The sequence below is a fragment of the Doryrhamphus excisus genome, chromosome 16, assembly GCF_030265055.1.
Source record: "Doryrhamphus excisus isolate RoL2022-K1 chromosome 16, RoL_Dexc_1.0, whole genome shotgun sequence".
Taxonomy (NCBI): Eukaryota; Metazoa; Chordata; class Actinopteri; order Syngnathiformes; family Syngnathidae; genus Doryrhamphus; species Doryrhamphus excisus.
Window position 1 is genome coordinate 6,870,998 of NC_080481.1, and position 18,583 is coordinate 6,889,580.

Genomic DNA, 18,583 nt, shown 5'->3' on the forward strand with positions numbered 1-18,583 from the left:
TGCTGCTGGGTTGTGATTTCCATTATATTGTGATGGGTTATTATGGACAACCCAAAGCGTTGGGTAGAATTTTGGACACGTGCAACAAAGCCCCGCCCACAAACTTACTTCGTTCGGACCCCACATTTCATCTGAGGAGACCAATTTCAGCACGGAGCAAGGTTTGTTACATGCCCACTATTGTTTTACCGTAGAATTGACTTTATATTATTATATAAAGCTTCATAAACTTGTTAAAATGTAAGTTCGTGAAGCACTGTTGAGTACTAGCTTCAGGAATGGATCGGTAACCTTAGCAAACTTCCATTCCCTCCAAAAGTGGCAAGCGAACACATTCGCTGGCGAGCTATGTAGGAACCAAACTATGTTGTTGAAGTTACAAGAGAAATGCACTATGTGTGATAGTTATGAGGACAACGTCAGTTATCTCGTCAATTTGCCATTTTATGTGATATCAAGTTAAAGAATCTCGTGAATTAATACGAGCGTGCTGATGAACCGGTGTTTTTTTTAAGCTAGACTGCTGCATGCTAGCGGGCTTCCGTTAGCCACCGATAGTCCACTGTATACTTAGCAGTTTCAACTAGTTTGGGCGCGAATTCGACGACAGTTTTGTAAGTCGCATATAAATGTGGAGAATACGTTTGGACTACTGAATCTTAGTTCATTTCATGGTATGTTTGTTCTTATGGACTCTCTTTGTGATGTTTCAGTTCGCTGAAAAGCATCTATGGATGAGTTTGTCAGTTCCAAATTGACTGAGTGGCAGCTACCGGGGCTGATTGAAAGGTAAGTCATCTTCATGCCTTCATTTTATGGGTATTGTTTTACAGTAGCTACTGTGCCTACTATATGTTCTATACATAAGACATGGCGGTGGGACAGTCACTGTAGCTTGTACCAATACCCAAATTTTGATTTGATTTTGATTGTGATCCATCTTGTGATTCCAATATATATTGCTGTTATAGTCAAAAAGTTTGCTCACCACTGCTCTAGACAATGATGACAAACTCTCTATGGTACACATTATGATCCCAATTGGTAAAAAAATGTTTGGGGTGTGTTTTTGTGTTTTTAAATTGACCAAGTAAACATAATCGAGACATTTTCTTAATATTATGTTAGGGTTGATTGCAATACGACAACACTGCACAGTAGTGGGACATATTGAAAACAAGACAGTTTTATCTAAAATTGTAATATTATATTATATTATTTAAAACTCATGTTCTCAACCATCTGGTAATGACACCCATAATTGTCCTACAGATGCCAGGGGAGAAGTCGCCCTGACGCTTCTGCCCATCCTGCTCCCTCCGCCTGTGTTTAAAAAGGGCAGGAAATTGGTCCGGGCGAGTATTCAGGAGGTGAAGAGAGCCTTCCTCGATGTTAAGCCCGTAAGTAATTTACCTTTCAATAGAAATTAAAATGTAAATGAATTGTGAAATGACTCCAGTTGTTCTTTTGCACAGTTTTAAAGAAGGACTCTTTTTATGAGGAGCTACTTGAAAAGATTGTATTTCGTGGAATGTGTGACAACGTAACATTTGGCTGTGATTCTCATTTCATGAAGCACTATTCTTACAAGATGTAACTTGGTGTAAGTTGTTACTCCATAGTGATGTGTGACGTATAAACCACAGACCAAACATAAGACTGGCCAAACCCCCTGAATAAATTGTTGAACACTCCATTGAATTTACAGGTGTCATACTTCTCCCTGTAGAATGTATATTGAAATAGCTTCAGTAGAGAGCTGATGACAATTGCTCTGCACTGCTAGAAATACTTACAAAATACTTACCTTTTTTTCTTTTCTCATCATAGGTCGGAGCTAACATGGTGGAATACTTGCAGCAGGCAGAATCGCCTCCCCATTTGTGCTGCTGCTCACAGAGCCTTTTGTTCTATGTATATATCACTCTCTCATAGCTGTCCCCCTCACTTGTTCTTAAAATGTTATTTTTTTTGTACATAATTTGTTCATATGTGAAGGAAATGTTGTGAGTTGTTATATTTGTATGTTCTGGAAATGTTGAATTTTAATAAATATTTTATTGTTACATCGGTGTCATTATCATTGTAATATATTATTAATAGTATTAGCATACAATAAAAATAAATAAATAATAAATAAAATATATATATACATATATATAAATATATATGGTATATTGGCAACCCAACTTGCTGGGTTGAAATAACCCAGCCGTGTAGTAAATATGAACCCAGCGTTGGGTCATTTGAACAAACCAATGTACAACCCAATTGTTGGGTTAAGAGAACCAACCCAAGTTGTTGGGTTAAAATAACCCAACGCGAGGTTGGTCCTATATTTAACCAGCGTTGGGTTGAAAAACAACCCAGATTGGGTTGTTTTTAACCCAGCATTTTTAAGAGTGTATCTTATTTTGATTCGGGTATTCACCATCTGAAATACTTTAAACTGCACTGGCATTTTAACATTCTCAACAACCAAAAAGTGTAAAAATAAGTTAATAGGGCTGAATGCAACAGGTATCCTATCTGCCGAAAGGTTTGGAGAGACGAGTTGGTGAGACAGTCTCTCAGCCGACGGAACAGTCGGGGAGAAGAAAGTCTAGCTTCTCATCTTAGACTGTTGCCCCTGTAAACTGACCTCAGATCAGCAGAAGAAGATGGAATGATGGCTCATTCACAATCATTATGTGAAACATGAACACATACAGTATTTATTTCCCTTTTCTGTGCGTTCTACCAAGAGTTACTTTGCTCTGGTTAACAATGAACAATATCTATTTTGCTTTAAAAAAGCTTAAAAAATCATCAAATATGGCATGATACTGTAAGTATTAAATAATATCATGTACTTATTAATGCACGATCATAAGTGATGTGATGTGCTGTGTTGCGTAGATACAGCCCCCTTTTTTATTTTTAAGTATTAAAACATGTACTCCTTTTAATGTAAGTCTGCAGCTTCCATTGTTCTTTATTATTCCGCTTCTCTTACTCTTCCCGCAACACTCCTTCTGGTGGATTGCGTTGTTGCAATAATATAAATATGTAGCTCTACATGGACAGACTTAACCTTTTAGTAAAAGTTGAATTGAGGTCTTGTGAGGTATGCAGACATTCCACAAGATATTATGCATGATGGTGGTTCCAACTCTTAGCTCTATTTTTATAAATAGCCTTTGTTATCATGTTTCTATCATACAAACGTGCATCATCAGGTTGATCAGCAAGAATTGAATGCATTTATCCAGCAATCTTACAAAAGCGTAGCAATCACAGTTTCCATCGGATTCTTGTGCAATCGTCATCTGAATCTGCAATCTAAAAGATGCATACGCATGTTTGAAGCCTGCTGATGCATCTTGCCGTGTACATAGGGCACACAAGGACATCAGAACATTCAATTTTGGTCTCCATAATTGCTGACAACGGACACATTTGACTAGACTGACAACACGTGCACCAGCTTTGACTGATGTGCACGCTATGATGCCATAGAGAATGCGGATCATATAACATAACTGGTTTGTCTAACACGCAGATGTGAGGAATATTGTTAAGGTTCAGAATACGTCTCTCTTCCCCCAAGCCTGATGAATTAATGGCAGAGTCAATTAATGACAGTCATTCTAACCAGCATCAGCAGTCGCCACAGTTTTACAGATTTACCGATAACTGCTGCTGGAGGTTTAAATAAAACTAGAGATTAAAAACATTTGTATGAAGGTTATGTTCAAACCAAAACAAACAGGTTGATTTTTTCCATTGATAAAGTAGAGTGAGAACCTTCCTTTGTTTGAATATTTACAGTTCAGCCGCAGCTACAAGTGCAGGAGTCAGCTTTTCCACCATGTGGGAAGGTCAAACCTTTGTGCCTGTTTTCTGTGTCTTATTAAGGTGGTTTTGTTTCTGCCATTTAAGAGCAATTACATTTTCGAGGCCTTCACAGAATCAAAAGTTACACATGCTCACATAGAAAGGAAACATTTGCATTTGAAAATGTGGGTACTTTTCTTCTCATTTAAACATTTACACTGCGTGATTGTGATCGGTATTGGTATTGGATCATTTCACTCATGGATTATCGGTATCGGCAGCATGAAATCCCAATTGGAACATCCCTTAAATTCCCACTAAAATTCTTAACACACCCACTGACACAAGACAAAATATCCAACTGGGAAAATACAAGGAGCTATTAAAACGTTGGGGCAGCATGGCTCAGATGGCACAGCGGCCGCCTGCTGGTTCGATCCTCCGTCCTCCCATGACCATGTCGAAGTAACTGTGGTAATAGTGTCAAAGTGCTTTGAGTACCTTGAAGGTAGAACAGCGCTATACAAGTGAAAGTCTATTTGCACATGTGCCACAAATTGGACCAAATCTCTTATGGCACACTAATGGACGGGTCCCAATTTGACTCTGACTGTGAAGTGTGGCATGACATCAGAGTTTGATGACTCAACATGAAACAGGACTCTTCAAGGTCAGAACTTGAACAAATGTTGAGCAAGATGCCAGAAGAAACCGAGTGGCCAAACAGATGTAGCTGCCACTCCAAGACTGTGGCTCGGAATGCAGTCGCATTACATTTTTGTGCTTTCTAAAAATCCCGGCCTCACAATGGTGATACTTAAAGGGGACCTTATCCTTTTCCCACTTTTCTGATCTCTAAATGCAGTTACAATGTTGTATTCTCGTGTTAAACGATGCCAAAGTTTCAGAAAATTAAATCAAATTAAGTTAGCCCTAAAAGAAGTTTGAGATGGCTCAAAACCTGTGCAGGTTATTGTGTGTAGCTGCTCTATGGGAGAGCACATCAAGATAATCTACCTCAGAACACTTTTTAGCCAAACTTAGGTCTCCCTTAAATAACGACTTACAACCAGCACTATAACAATATTTATCAATCCAGAAATTATACATATGGAAGTAAATTACATAACATATACAGCCAACAGGCTCATCAAAATGTCTGAAGGTAATTTCATCTGCAAAAAACCTTTGGGAACCACTGCGTTAGCCTTACTTGAGTCCTGTGGCCCAGGGCTAAGACCTAAGGTGAGGAATAAGGGGCGGAATCGGGATTCAGCATCGGGAAGACTGCCTGTACATATTTGTTTTGGTTTTTGTTGTCATGGTTACAAGTGGCAACCTGCTAAACATCTTTATTCTTTGAGATCGTCACAAAGACACAGGTCATTTGACTATGATGTCACATAAATGTTCTTTGCTGCTGGTTTTTGCCTTAGATGCCTGTTTGTTGCACCATTTTGTACTCGTGTATTTTTTTTTCATTTAGCTTTTTTCTCATTATTAACAGCCACTGTTACCTAAATTGATCAATTTGACTTCTAAAAAAAATCATACTACAGGAAATGTCCAAGTGGCTCACACATGCAACTGGTAAGTGTTGTCTTTTGTGCAAGCCCTGACAAATAAAACCCTGATGTTTAACTGTATCATCTTTGACCTCCCAGTCTGCAGATCGGTGGGAATGTTTCTAAGCAAAGATATAGCGTTTCATTTAATGCCCCGGTCGAATGCAGTCGGAGTTCTACCTTTCACTGGTGGGTGTTGAAGTCCAGAGGTTTCATGCCTGTGAAGACATGGCTCGGAAAGGTTTTGCCCTCTTTCCACTCCAGCGTGAGGAACCAGACGATGGAGCGTTCCAACTTATCGGTGACTCTTGAGTGCCAGATCTCCTCTCCCACCTGTAGCTACACGATGGAGGAAGTTCTCGGGGCTGGGTCCTTTGGTGAGGTGGTCCAGTGCAGGAAGATGTCATCGGGCGAGACCGTAGCTTTGAAGGTGATCAAGGACAGCAGCAAGATGGAGGAGGCCAAGGATGAGGTGCATACCTGACAAGTTAAATCCATACGCTTCACGTGCACACTGCGTGATCCTGTGATTTTTCTGTTCACTGCAGGAGCGCGTTCTGATTGAGCTGAAGGCACGTGGCTCGGACCGGTTCAATATTGTGAGCTGGAACGACTCCTTCACCTTTCAGGGGCAGTTTTGTCTGGAATTTGAGAAGCTGGACATGAGCCTCCATCAGCTGCTCGAGTGGCGCCTTCCTTTGTCGCTGATGGAGATCCGACCTGTTCTGCAACAGGTTGACGATACACTTCTTGTTGGTTTTGATGCAATGGGAAGCAGCACGGTCATTGATCTTGACGTGACCCTGTCACGGCATCAGTAACCTTAATGGTGGGTGTGGCCTTTTATGAACTCCACAACAGACACAAATCATACTTAGGGATGCTCTGTGTAATCCTGCTGTAAAGAGGAATGAGGAACCCCACCTTTGACTGAGGTTGGTAAGGAGAACAAGCTTTGTCCTTGGCCAACTTCTGGACCCAGTGGAGAATGACAGCAGCTGCCTGTTTTGGATCAGCACAGCTGTAAAGTGGCACTGTGGCCTCACAAAAGAAGGGTTGAATTTTCATTTTATGACATTCCCAAATTTCCTGTCAGAGTCTCAAATTGTATATAAATTGTACATTGTATATTGTTATACGTACAATGAATATAGCATGTAACATTCAAGACTCAAATCCCTTGCCATGATTAGGAGTGTGCATGATTTGTCTGTCTCGTGATTGCTTGGTGATCACTTCACTCTGCCCAAGTACATAATGAAAGTACATTAATAGCAGTATTGTATTGGATCTAATGTCCATGATTGTATCTTATTCAAGTTGGCCACTGCACTGCAGTTCCTGAAGAGTGTGGGGATTGTCCACTGCGATCTGAAGCCAGACAACGTCATGGTAGTTGACCACCTGCAGTTGCCGCTGAAGGTGAAGGTCATTGACTTTGGCTTGGCTCTACATGCCTCGGAGCTGTCTCGGGGGACGACGGTGCAGAGCATGTGGTACCGGTGAGTTTCCCAGGAAGCATCTACAGCAGGGTGAACAAACTTCCCACCGAGGAACGCACACAAGAGAAATTGAAGGATCCATTTTGATCATCAGGGCCGCACGGTGGAGTTTGCGTGGGTTTTCTCCGGGTACTCCGGTTTCCTCCCACATTCCAAAAACATGCTAGGTTAATTGGCGACTCCAAATGGTCCATAGGTATGAATGTTGGTGGGAATGATTGTCTATATGTGCCTTACCAGTCAGGGTGTACCCCGCCTATCGGCCAAAGATAGCTGGGTTAGGCTCCAGCATAACCACAACCCTAGTGAGGATAAGCGGCATAGAAAATGGATGGATGGGTTTTGATCATTAAAGAGGCTAAAACAAATCAAATGTCGGTCTATATATATGCTAAATTACCCGAATAGGTGTTATACATGCCAAAACATGTTACATCGAATAATATACTAGTACTGTCCCTCATTTAATATGGATTTTTACAATATGCCAAGGGCCAATAAAAAAACAAGCTGGGGGTCAAAAATGGCCCCTGAGCCACACTTTGGACACCCATGATCTAGTGTAAGGCCCTGTGCGCACACACAACTATGCATTTTGTCACAAACTGTTGTACAAAATGACAGTTCCAAGTTCATAGCATTCATTGAAATCCAGCCTGATTTCCAGTTTTTGGAAAAAGTAACAATGTTTGCTCCTCATGTGTAGACATAGTAAGGTCCTGTCCACATGGGAATGGTCGAAAAAGTCGAAAAAAATTGCGTCCACTCTGTGTCGCATCAGTCAATAGTCATGTCCACACGGAATGGATCATAGGGTGAAAACCTACATCTGGCCACCACATGACAGAGAGAGAACATGGGTGAAAAATGTCTTCCACTTGTCCGGCTTGTGGAGACTGACGACAAAGTGGAATTACCTCTGCCAGTCAGTGCGTATACTACATATCAGACGCTGGGAAGTCAGACGCTGTTGACTGATCCCTTCTTGTCATGGGACATCAACGGGATGGCCACGTCATCATTCTAAGATATGATAACGAAAAGGCGAAGTTGTCAGATTTCCCACTCTGAAAGCCATTTTCAAGAAATGCCGTGTTGATGAAAGGCTCAAGTGATAAAATACTGTTTCGACCTAGAAAGGTTTCCATGTAGACAGATCCATAGTAGAAATACCGTGTGGATAAAAGGTTGAAACGATAAAATACCGTTTCAACCTAAAAAGATTTCCGTGCGGACAGACTCACAGTCTATAACTTAACGCCTCTGCTGTATAAGATGTCCCGAAGTGCTGCTAGGACACGAGTGCAACGAGGCTATCGATGTGTGGTCTCTGGGCTGCATCGCTGTGGAGCTGCTGCTGGGCCATGCTCTGTTTGACGGCTGTGATGAGTACAGCATGGTCAGTGTGATGTGCAATCCAAAGATCTGCGGAAACGGCAGCGTTGACTGAGTCTTACCAAGAATCTCTTGTTCACAGCTGTCACAGATCAGCACCACGCTTGGAAAACTGCCAGCCGGCCTCCTTGATGCAGGAATATTCACGTCGTGCTTCTTCCGCAAGAAAGCCAAGAAATGGAGGCTGAAGGTATGTTCTTCTTCCTGTCATTGCATGAGAAGCCTGCATCTGACACTCGCACACTCTCTGTTCAGAACCGAGCTGAAATGATCACAGCTTATGATGGCACTCAACCTTTAAACAAGCTTTCAGATCTCCTGGAGGTTGGACTGCTGTGATTGCACAGTTTTAGTGTCAATATGAAAATACCCAACAAGTTTCCTGATCCAGGTTCGTTTTGTGCGACCCATCAACTGCACCGATGAGGACTGGCGTGCCATGCAGTGTGACCTTGAGATCTTTGTGGATTTAGTATCTACAATGCTTCAGATGTACCCGCAAAAACGGGCAAGGCCGTGCCAAATTCTGGAGCACCAATTCATTTCCATGAACCACTTTGATGGCAAATTCCCAAACAGTGCTTAGTAAGTGTACGTCAGTTGTGAGCTGGTGTTCACACCGTGCATTGACCGATTCCTTGATTGCTTCTCTTCTAGCGTCAGGCTCTGGCGTGAGTGCATGGAGATGGGCCGAACGTGCCAGAACAAGGAGGCCTCTGCTAGGGCCATTTGTAACATGTCAAGCTTTACGTGTGGGGATCACACCACCGGGCCCAGGATGTTGGACCAGTCAGTCATCACGATCAACAGCGGCGAATCATGGCCGACGGGCACCAATGGTCGCAGGAAGAGGAAACAAGACGCAAATGATGACGACATCATCATTCGGTAGGTGGTCACAAAAAATATCACCCATCAAATTCAAGAGAAATAAAATGAGCGTTTTGGTCGGCACAGCGCCTCCGCTGCAAGTAAGAGGAGCAGCAGAGATGCAGAATACACGACATCCATCGACAGCTCCAGGAAGGGTGGGGGCTGCACGATGCAGCAGCCACACAGCAGCCACATAAGTATGCTTCAGTATGACATGCTGCACAATGTCCCTGGAAGGAATGTGTTTACACGCATCCTCTCTTGCTCAGAACTCCTCCACCTGGAATGTGGTGATGCCACAGTCCAGCGAAAGAACAAGGTGACGGTGCAGGCGCACGCCACAAAAGAAGTTGATGGGATCTGTGAATTATGATTTAATTCATTTTCCATTTTTTAAACTGTATTGTCTTTAAAAGTAAATTATATTTTTAATGAAGCTTATTGTTGGGTTTCGGGCGCCATTGGGCCTATCCTATATGGTTGTTTAGATTCAGGTTTTATTTTTCATGAATAGCTTTATTTTTGTATTCTCTCTATTTTACCTGTTCATTTTGTCATGAAGAAAATGTCTATTTTTGTATGAAGTTCAAGTTCAAATAAACATGTTTAGAAAAGCGTCTGACCCTTTTGCGACACAAAAAGGAGATTATGATCGCATCAGATCTTTTTGGAGAACTCAGACCCACTAGGAGGCAACAGAAGTCCAAAACTTGGCAACAAGCTGCTGACAAAAGGTCACACCACTTTTTTGTGATTGTCTCGAACCTTTTCGAAACACTTCCACATGGAGTCACTAAGTCATCTCTGATCTCTGGTCCATCTTTGGTCTTCCTAGTGTTAAACACACACATAATTTTCAATTGTTTATCAAAAGCCCCTTAATAGTCAGAATGGTACAACCTTCACCGTATGACATTTTCATATGATTTAACGGTAACTGGATCGTCAAATCAAATAGTCAGCAATATGAAGACAACCATACGCACAAAACTGTTCCAACACAACAAGTATCTCAAATCGATGACTGCCGCACTCATCCCATAGCATCCCATAGTGCAACTCGACAGCGCCTACATCAAGGTGTCCAACCTTTTGCCACTGAAGGCCACATACTGAGAAACGAAAGGAGGCAAGGGACCCTTTTATATTTTGTAATGCTAATAAGTAAGATGTCTTTCAAAAAATATTTATTTCAGCTTTATGATATAGGTGAAATGGCGTACTATTAGTATGAACTTCTGTCTTGGCTCTTTTTCCACCATTGTCTTTAGTTTTTTTCTAAATATTTCAACTTTCTTCTTCAATAATATTTTGGTAAATGTTCTTTTTTCTTTATTCCGGTAATTTTAATATGACATTATTTTCTCTATATATTACGAGTTGTTTCCTTTTCGTTTTCCTACTATTTAAATTTTCTTATTGTCAATTGTCATCTAATGAATTTCCTCACATATTGAAATATGGTTATATGAAAAAACAGCCATATAGTACATGGTTTCACGCATGCGCAGTAGCGCTCGGTGCTACAACTCAGAGACTTCTCCACTTGACAATAGACCAGACATCGGTATATTCATATACATGTAGTTATATGCTATGTGAGGTATGGTTATGGGCCCTTTATGAAAAGTACAAATTCAGCAAAATAGGTTCCTAAAATACGTCCAAACGTATTATTTCAGTCTTACCCGTGAAAGCCACCGCCATAAGATCGAATCCAATTCCATGCGGTACACGAACCAGATGTCGTCTCCGTCGACTATGCTTAAAATGCTTTCAAAATGACGATTGCGACCCCATGTGGAGCTTAGACGCAATAACGACACTCATAACCTTGACAGACTTGTATTGCTTTAATGTTTTTTTTTTTCTTCTCCTCAGGAACAATTAAGCCATAATGATAGAATGAAGAATGAGAAGGACAATAACAATCCCGATGTCTTTTTGCACATTCATACAGTTCAGATGTCTTTCTGGACACTTTCTAGCACTTGTAAAAAATAAAAAAAAAGAAAAGAAAAGAGAACGGCTCTGCTTCCACACGACACACATGATGGAAGGAAAAGAAATAAATAAGAATAAATAAATCATTGACGTCTGGTAGGTGTGATAGAGCTTTTTGCATGTTGAATTGCCGGCGCTTCTCTGCTGCTTTTAAGTTAAGTGCTACACCAACTCAGGAGGCCTCCAGGGACATGAATTTTAAAAGAAAAAGACATCAATAATGTCTCAGTGCACACATGTAAAGCTCCCTGTGTAACAAATTGAGCTCTGTGCTGCGTGGGTTCTTTTGCATGAAATATGGCAACCAGACAGAAAAAGCAGCTCGTGTGACTCTTTGGCAAAAACTATAACTGTCATGGGCGCACACTGTTTTTTTTTTTTCTACATATATTGCATTTGAGCTTGGCCTCTTTTACCTGTTTTTTTTGTGTGAAAATCTGCAAAGATCTACCTGCTACAATTAGTTCTAAAAGATTCCCGCCAACGCTTCTGTCCATGCAAGATGACAAACAAGATGAGCCAAAACAAACATGTACAAAGTCATGTACACAATATATTCAAAATCCTTCCTCAGACTTTGAAATCATTAGCCAAAATAAGTATAGATTTTTTCTGGACTCATCTCTTTATCTAGACTGTACAATATATGCATAATATGAGTACTCATGAGGGACCAAAGCAACAAAAATAAATACTTTTCGCTAAGTCACCTGTCAAAGTAGTTCATCTATGTACATTTATATCTATCCTCTTATTGTAGATGCTCCAGTGTGCGCAATTGTGCACTTTTTTTCTTCTTCTCCTGCTAAAAATATCTAAATGCCTTTTCTGACAACACGGTGGAAACAAACACAGAGACGGAACCGTGGCGGTGAAAGATTAAGCCCGCCTCAGTCGGACCACAAAAAAAGATGGGTTGTCTACGTCTGGTTGAGGACTCGAGAGTGTGGAGCTATATCAGGGCCAAGGACACAATTTTACACGGAATATTCAAGTTCAGATGTTGAATTTGGAAAGTAAAGTAAGAGTGTGGAGTGAAACTTAAGCTTGTGTGAGAGCTTCTTCCAGTGCAACTCTGAAGATAGGAACTAAACAATTCCAACATGCTGCCAGAATAATTTGCACCAATGGTGTGAGTGTGCATGGTGTGCGGGACAAAAACGTGAAATAGCCAACAGACGGCAGTGAGGATGCAACTAGCGCTAGGCTAACATTATGTGTATGTGTCCTTTCATGGGGAGGGGGCGCACGTGAACATTCATTTGTTGTAAAATGTATGAAAGTTAACAAAATTAAAAATAATAATTTATTCAGTCATGTTTATGTCATACATTGCCTGATACAATTTCATGCATTCAATTTGTATTGTATTAAAATTTTATGAAATTGTAATTTAATTATATATTTTTATTTATTAAAATTTTTTAAAAATATTTTTGTATTTTAATTTTAATTTATTTAATTTTAATTTAATTAATTTAATTTTAATTTGTACATGCATTTCAATGTACTTTTAATTTAATTTATAGTACATTTAAATTACTTAAAAAATAAAAAACTCAAAACTTAAAATAGTTTTCCAGTTTCAATTATTATTAAATATATTTATCAAAATATTACTTTTTTCATCATTTTAATTAAATTTTGAGTAATAATTTGTAGTAAATTTACTTTTATTTGGAAAAGCCAGATGATTCTCAAAATATATTTATTTAAATTTACTTTTTTATTCAATTAATTTAAAATTATTTAAAATGTTTTTAAATACAAATGTAATTGTATTGTAATTTTACTAATTATAATTTTCTGCACATTTGAATATGCTGATGTATTTTTCCAAAGCCAACATCCAACTTGAATATTGTGTTTCATGTTTTTTCCATTTTTTTCAAGTACATAAAAGTTGGGCCCTAATATGGCTCCATATCAGAGGGGCATTTAAAAACAAAGTCTACTTCATGCAGTCTCTGACAAGTCAAACAGCCACAGTGTCTAAGTGGAACACAGCATAGAATGTTTTCAGTGAATGCAGCTATGAGGGAGGAACAGCATGCAGAAACAACAGTGCATAGGTCCAGGTTTGGGTTCCTGGAGGTGCTTTCCAGTGTCGTTCAGTGCAAGCCTGACTGGGTGGCGCCACCCTGTGGCCAGTCGTATCAAAGTCACCAGTCGCTTGCAGTGAAGAAGTGTCTTTCAGGGAGGGAGGGGCTTAGTGTGGCTTTTTTTCTTTCTTTTTTTCGAGTTCTGGTCTGATATGTGCAGTTTAGATCAGTCGCCGTTTCACCGCAGAGCCCTTTCTAACACAAAGCAGAACCAGAAAAGTCCACTCCAGGGTTTGACCAGGGTTGGTGGAAGGGAGGAGAACCAAGCTTAAAGGTCAAGCTAACATGCATAACGTCTTCAGACAATGTTCCGTCAAAAGCCATCCAGGCCAACTTTTTACATTTTTTTTTTCCTGAAGACCAAGTCAAGAAGAAAGGATTTCTTTTCTTTTTTGTGTGTCCGTCTTTTAAAGGAGGAAATAAAAAGAATGGCTTCGTTGCTACGTCATTCTTGCGCTTTGGTTAAAAACAATCAAGAGCAAAAAGCAAGAGAACGACCCTGAAACGTCTCACGTCCACACTTACCAATGCCGCCGTCCTCCGCGTTCATCACATCCGACAGCTCCCTCAAAAAGACGCGTGGAACACGTCGACCGAACCAGTAAGGCAAAAAAAAGGGAAATGAGAAAAGAAGAGGACATCGTCGAATCCCAGAGAGAAAATCATCAAAATGATAAGGGAGGGGGGCATTTCACCGCCGCATCATATTGCCGATGAAACTGACGATGGCCGAGGCGGGCTGGTCGGCGTCCAGCTCTGCAAACAGGTGGCTGACATTGTCGGTTGTGCTTCCTTGTTTCCTCGCCACAAAGCCGAAAAGCCTGCAAAAAAAACAAAAAAAAAACAGGTCGGTACGTGTCCCGGGGCGCACGTGCACAACATATGGCGGGAAAAATGTACCTGACTGAACCGCCGCCCTCCTTGCCCCACCTGGGGAAAAAAGATAATACAAATCTCAATTACTATCATGTTAGTAAAATATACATTTTTAAATTACAGTAATAAAATAATACAAATAGTCATAAAACAATGTAAATAATAATTGTACACATATACCATAATAACATTTGTATCGCATGTGTTGGGGACTTTTTGGGGACTAAAGGGTGAAAATTAAACATTAAAGAATCTCAACGTTGGCATTCTGATTTTTTTCCCCCGATGGGAAAAACACAGAATCTTTTCCAAAATGGAAGTGCAAAGTGGATTTTTTGTGAAAATAATATAAAAACAAATCAAACAAATAAAAAAACAAATCTAGCTAACTCAGGGAAATGATGAGCATCTCCCCAAAAATCGAAAAAAGAGACCGAAAGGTCTGAGAAACCCAGAAGCAGAGGCACTTAAAAAGTTTGATAGCGGTTCATACCTCCTGTCCTGGGGGTCGGTGTCACAGTAGGTTATGGTGGTTAGGGGATAATGTCGCCGGAAGAAGATCCTGCATGATGACAGTGGTTATTTAAAATGCTAAACTTTGTAAATGATGCCTTCCTGAACTCACTTTCTGTGGCTGTCTGTCAACGTGATGCCCTGCGGGGAGACTTTGCAGTGGACGGCGGTGGCGGCGGGCAGAGGATTGGTCGCCAGGGTCTGACTGATGGCCTTGCCAATGGCCTGGGGGCCGGTCAGGGACTCCATGTCCACCGAGTTAATATAGAGCACGTTGCATGCTGGAAGCCAAAAATGGGAAGCACCATCAGCAATGACAAACACGATTGCTAAGGAATTAGATCCGGTATTTACCATAGGACTCCTCTGGAACCTTCGGAGCTGCAAAGTAGAGGCACACATTGTGAGGAACGTCTGTATGAGCATGCTAGCAAGGAAACAGTTAGTTACCTGTTCCTTGCTTCAGAAGCTCCACAACTGGGTCGGTGGGTGTGGCCAGTTCCAGCGCCTCTTCATTGGGGTCTGTGCGGGGCAAACACACTTCAGTAATTGTGAGCGGCGCCTTGGCTTCCTACTATTTTACCTTTGGTGGGGATCATGAGCTTGCAGGGCAGCGCCAGAGGCGTCATGGAGTGCTGGTAGACCAGCGCGGAGAGGCAACCTGCGGTGAAACAGCCAGTGTGTAAGAGCAAGAGTGCGGTCTCACCAGGTGCCACGTACTTACCGAAGTAGGGCTCGTTGGGGCAGCCCTTCAGACGGACACCTTTGGGGCTCGTCTCAATCAGGAAGTGTCTCACAAGCTCGTTGGTCAGATCTCCGGCTAGATGGAACACAGCATATTAAAAGCACCGTGGTAGTGGAACCTAGGTTTGAGTACGCCCCGTTGTTTGACATAAAATTGATATCGAAGCCACACTTGACTGAGTCGCACAGGTCCACGTCATAAAATATATAATACATACAAATATACAAACAATTACTAATATGAGTTTTAAAGTTTTCCCATAATGTATCGCATCTGAGCACAGCATTTCATTGGAGGACAAGCGGCATAGAAAATGGATGCATGGGTGGCTCCAAAAAGCCCAGAGGGAGGCTGATGTTATTTCAGCACCAATTAATGCCTTCCTCAGACACAATGCAATCTGAGAAAACTTGACTCCTTTATTTGTGTGTGTGTAGGTGGTTTATCTGAGAAGGCATCCAAGCACACTGCGTATTTCTGAGGGTTAGGAATCCATTCAATTTGTCATTTCTATGTATTTTGCATTGTTTTCTGCAAGAGAATAATTGTTTTTACTACTATTATTATTTTGGGGAAAATGTATTAGTCTGAATACATTTCAGTTTTTCAGTGTATTAGTGAAAAAAAAACGAGCATCTGCTTTTGTTATGTTTTGCTTTTCATAGAACATCATACCTTTTTTGCTTTGCTGCACCATCGGTGGTGGGCAAGCCACTTTCAAGGCAAGACCGTAAGCCCCGCGGAAGGAGTGGCTGTCCCTGATGACGAAGGCGCCGGGCTCCCTGTCCTTCAGCACATTAATGGCTGAAATGAAAGCGTAGAGGTTCAGGGCGGCAACACAACACTCATGGGAAGAAAGACAGAACTGGCTGTGTCACCTTGCTCCCGGGAAATGTCGGGCTTGTACCAGAACTTGGACGTGTCCTGGACAAACTTGACGTTCATCTTGATGTCCGGATAACCATCTGTGGATGACAGAAGGGAATTATTCCTGAAGGTGACATCAGACACTTGTCGTTCTGCGTCTCACCATAAATAGACTTGGAGGCGTCTGAGAGTGTCCCGGTCAGGTTTGACCCACCACCATCCAGCACCAGGTTCTTGTTTTCCGTTCTCTCTACGCCCACACTGCTGGCGTTCTTCTTCTCTGGCAGTTGGGGAGAGACGGGAAAGGCGGGTGTGCAAGGTGGCTGCGCCTGACGAGAAGTGGCCCCCAACTCATCAGGGGTACTGTGGCCGCTCCCTGCTGCGTGCCGCCCCATCAGGGGGCTGGGCGGTGGCACACTGGCGCCTGCTGTTTTGGGGTTTCTGCCAATTAGGGGACTGGATGGGATGTTATCCCTGCTGCTGCCTGGGGGGGGCGTGTGTCGGACAGGCGAGGGACTGGCTTGGCCAAGGCGCCTTTGGAGGGCAGGGCTCGGGGGCGTGTTGGTGGCTACTGTGCGGTGGAGGGTATTGGGGCTACCGGGGACGGTGTGGACCCCCATAATGTTGACCTGGGCGCCATCAGGGGAGGCAGGTCTTTGAGAGTAAAACGGTGCTGGACTGTGGTCTGAAGAAACATACCTCCTTTTGACAACAAAAACCACAACATTACTCCTAATAATCTGTATTCTGCAGATGTGAGCTTCACACAAGTACGGACCCATCAGCACTGCTGGAGGTGGGAGGAGCGCTGAACTGCTGTGCTCGAAATTCCACAAAACCACGATTATCTGCATGGGGAAAAAATAGGCAACATCAGCGCTGTGCGACACTATCTGATGCATTGATTAACCAGAAAAGCACTTGGACAGCACAGACCTCCACTCAGTGCCATAGTTGCCCTCATGTTCTGATTTACACCATAAATATGAATACTACATTTATTACATATTTAGATTGCTAATGTTAGCATGCTAACACGTAGCATCATTGTGGTAAGAAATTGTATAAGTGTCGAGCTATGAAAATGGTTAAAACTGCTTGCATGCTAATGTTAGCATGCTAGCAAAGTTAACATGCTAACTTTAGCATGTTAACACACAACATAATAATGCTGAGTGCTTATATATATGTGTCTGTCTAGCTATAAAAATGGCTAAAAATACAAATTGCTAATGTTTGCCTGCTAGCAATGTTAACCTGCTAATGTTAGCATGTTAACACCTAGCATGATTGTGTTTATATATGTATGTGTCTCTTGAAAACAGCTCGTATGCTAACATTGTTAGCAATGCTAAAATTCTAACACCGAGCATGATGTGCGCAATGTACCGGTCTGAATTGATTGAGAAATATGGAAGTAGTAGCAGGTAATAACAATTAGCTGCAGAGAAAATCAGTGGATTTTGGGAAAAAATGTAATTTTGGATCACCGCCAAAATTTTCTTAGTTTTCCCATATCCCTTTTCCAACAATTTCAGAGAAACTTTCATCCAAACGCACACACCCATGCATATAGAAAGATTTGAAAAAATGTAAGCCGACACGCAAAAAAAGCAACAGTCCTATCCGGTATGTGTGCATGTTGGCCTCAGGTGCGGCGTTACCTTGCTCTCCATCACTACAATCTGAGTCTGACGGCGGGGAAAGAATGAGAAGGAAGAGGTGAAGAAGGAGGTGGAACCAGAGTGAAAAGGGGGCAAAAGTGCACAAAAGAGCACAAAGCAAAAAAAAAAAAGATTGTTAGTGAGCAAAAAGGCAGTAACACTTTGAAGCAGCAGATGGCAGCAGAAATGCAGAATGACAGGACGAGTGCGTATTTGAATGCCGATGAACTTCAACTGACCGGATGTGACCTTTTGGTGAGGATTCACTCCGGGTGCTGACGTCCACCCAGGTTGGGAGCGTGCTGCACAAACAGACAAAGAGACAACTCTGTTTCAAACGTCAAAAAGTCACAACATGGAATGAAGACTGTTGAAAAAAAATAGCAACAATATTCAACCATGTGTGCAAGACACTATTTACAAGGCAGTTTCTTACCATTCACATGCATAGTGAAAAACGGATGCACCCATAAATAATATATTAATATAATTAAATTGGCCATTATTTTTTAAATGTATTTTAAAAAAAGGCAAAGACAAAGCTTTGTTTATTTTGACAGTAACAAGCGAGCCACAAACGACCCCTAGGCCACACTTTGGACATCAACGGCGCCAAGTCTGTGATGAAACAACAACGTCTCTGGTCAACTATTTAGCCTGT

General features: G+C 41.6%; 2 protein-coding genes across 13 annotated transcripts in view; one reads left to right on the plus strand and one right to left on the minus strand.

The window, feature by feature from the left end:
* Positions 1–4,605: 4,605 nt before the first annotated feature.
* LOC131104881 (homeodomain-interacting protein kinase 1-like) lies at positions 4,606–9,753 on the plus strand. 3 transcript variants are annotated; one of them, XM_058052536.1, is made up of 12 exons: positions 4,610–5,406; positions 5,481–5,570; positions 5,646–5,853; positions 5,930–6,115; positions 6,702–6,883; positions 8,159–8,282; positions 8,361–8,468; positions 8,534–8,602; positions 8,670–8,863; positions 8,936–9,166; positions 9,236–9,348; positions 9,421–9,753. In XM_058052536.1, exons 3-12 carry the CDS (start codon positions 5,662–5,664, stop codon positions 9,522–9,524), a joined length of 1,503 nt encoding a protein of 500 aa, XP_057908519.1. In that variant the 5' UTR covers positions 4,610–5,406; positions 5,481–5,570; positions 5,646–5,661; the 3' UTR covers positions 9,525–9,753. The 3 variants fall into 3 exon arrangements, with proteins under 3 accessions (XP_057908521.1, XP_057908518.1, XP_057908519.1); XM_058052535.1 differs by having other exon boundaries at positions 4,607–5,406; positions 5,481–5,853; XM_058052538.1 differs by lacking the exon at positions 8,534–8,602 and having other exon boundaries at positions 4,606–5,406; positions 5,481–5,853.
* A 1,215-nt stretch (positions 9,754–10,968) lies between these two features.
* The window catches only part of tns1a (tensin 1a), a 61,957-nt gene continuing 54,342 nt past the window's right edge, over positions 10,969–18,583 (minus strand). For 9 of the 10 annotated variants that reach the window (XM_058052528.1, XM_058052532.1, XM_058052524.1 and 6 more), the window contains 14 exons: positions 18,162–18,224; positions 17,923–17,949; positions 17,037–17,106; positions 16,422–16,960; positions 16,270–16,356; positions 16,067–16,195; positions 15,371–15,466; positions 15,230–15,307; positions 15,097–15,168; positions 15,001–15,027; positions 14,759–14,927; positions 14,627–14,695; positions 14,158–14,187; positions 10,969–14,078 (listed from right to left, as the gene is read on the minus strand). In XM_058052528.1, coding sequence (XP_057908511.1) covers positions 13,949–14,078; positions 14,158–14,187; positions 14,627–14,695; positions 14,759–14,927; positions 15,001–15,027; positions 15,097–15,168; positions 15,230–15,307; positions 15,371–15,466; positions 16,067–16,195; positions 16,270–16,356; positions 16,422–16,960; positions 17,037–17,106; positions 17,923–17,949; positions 18,162–18,224 — 1,586 coding nt within the window. In that variant the 3' untranslated portion in view covers positions 10,969–13,948. The remainder of the gene's footprint in view (positions 14,079–14,157; positions 14,188–14,626; positions 14,696–14,758; positions 14,928–15,000; positions 15,028–15,096; positions 15,169–15,229; positions 15,308–15,370; positions 15,467–16,066; positions 16,196–16,269; positions 16,357–16,421; positions 16,961–17,036; positions 17,107–17,922; positions 17,950–18,161; positions 18,225–18,583) is intronic. The other variant, XM_058052530.1, reaches the window with a different exon arrangement.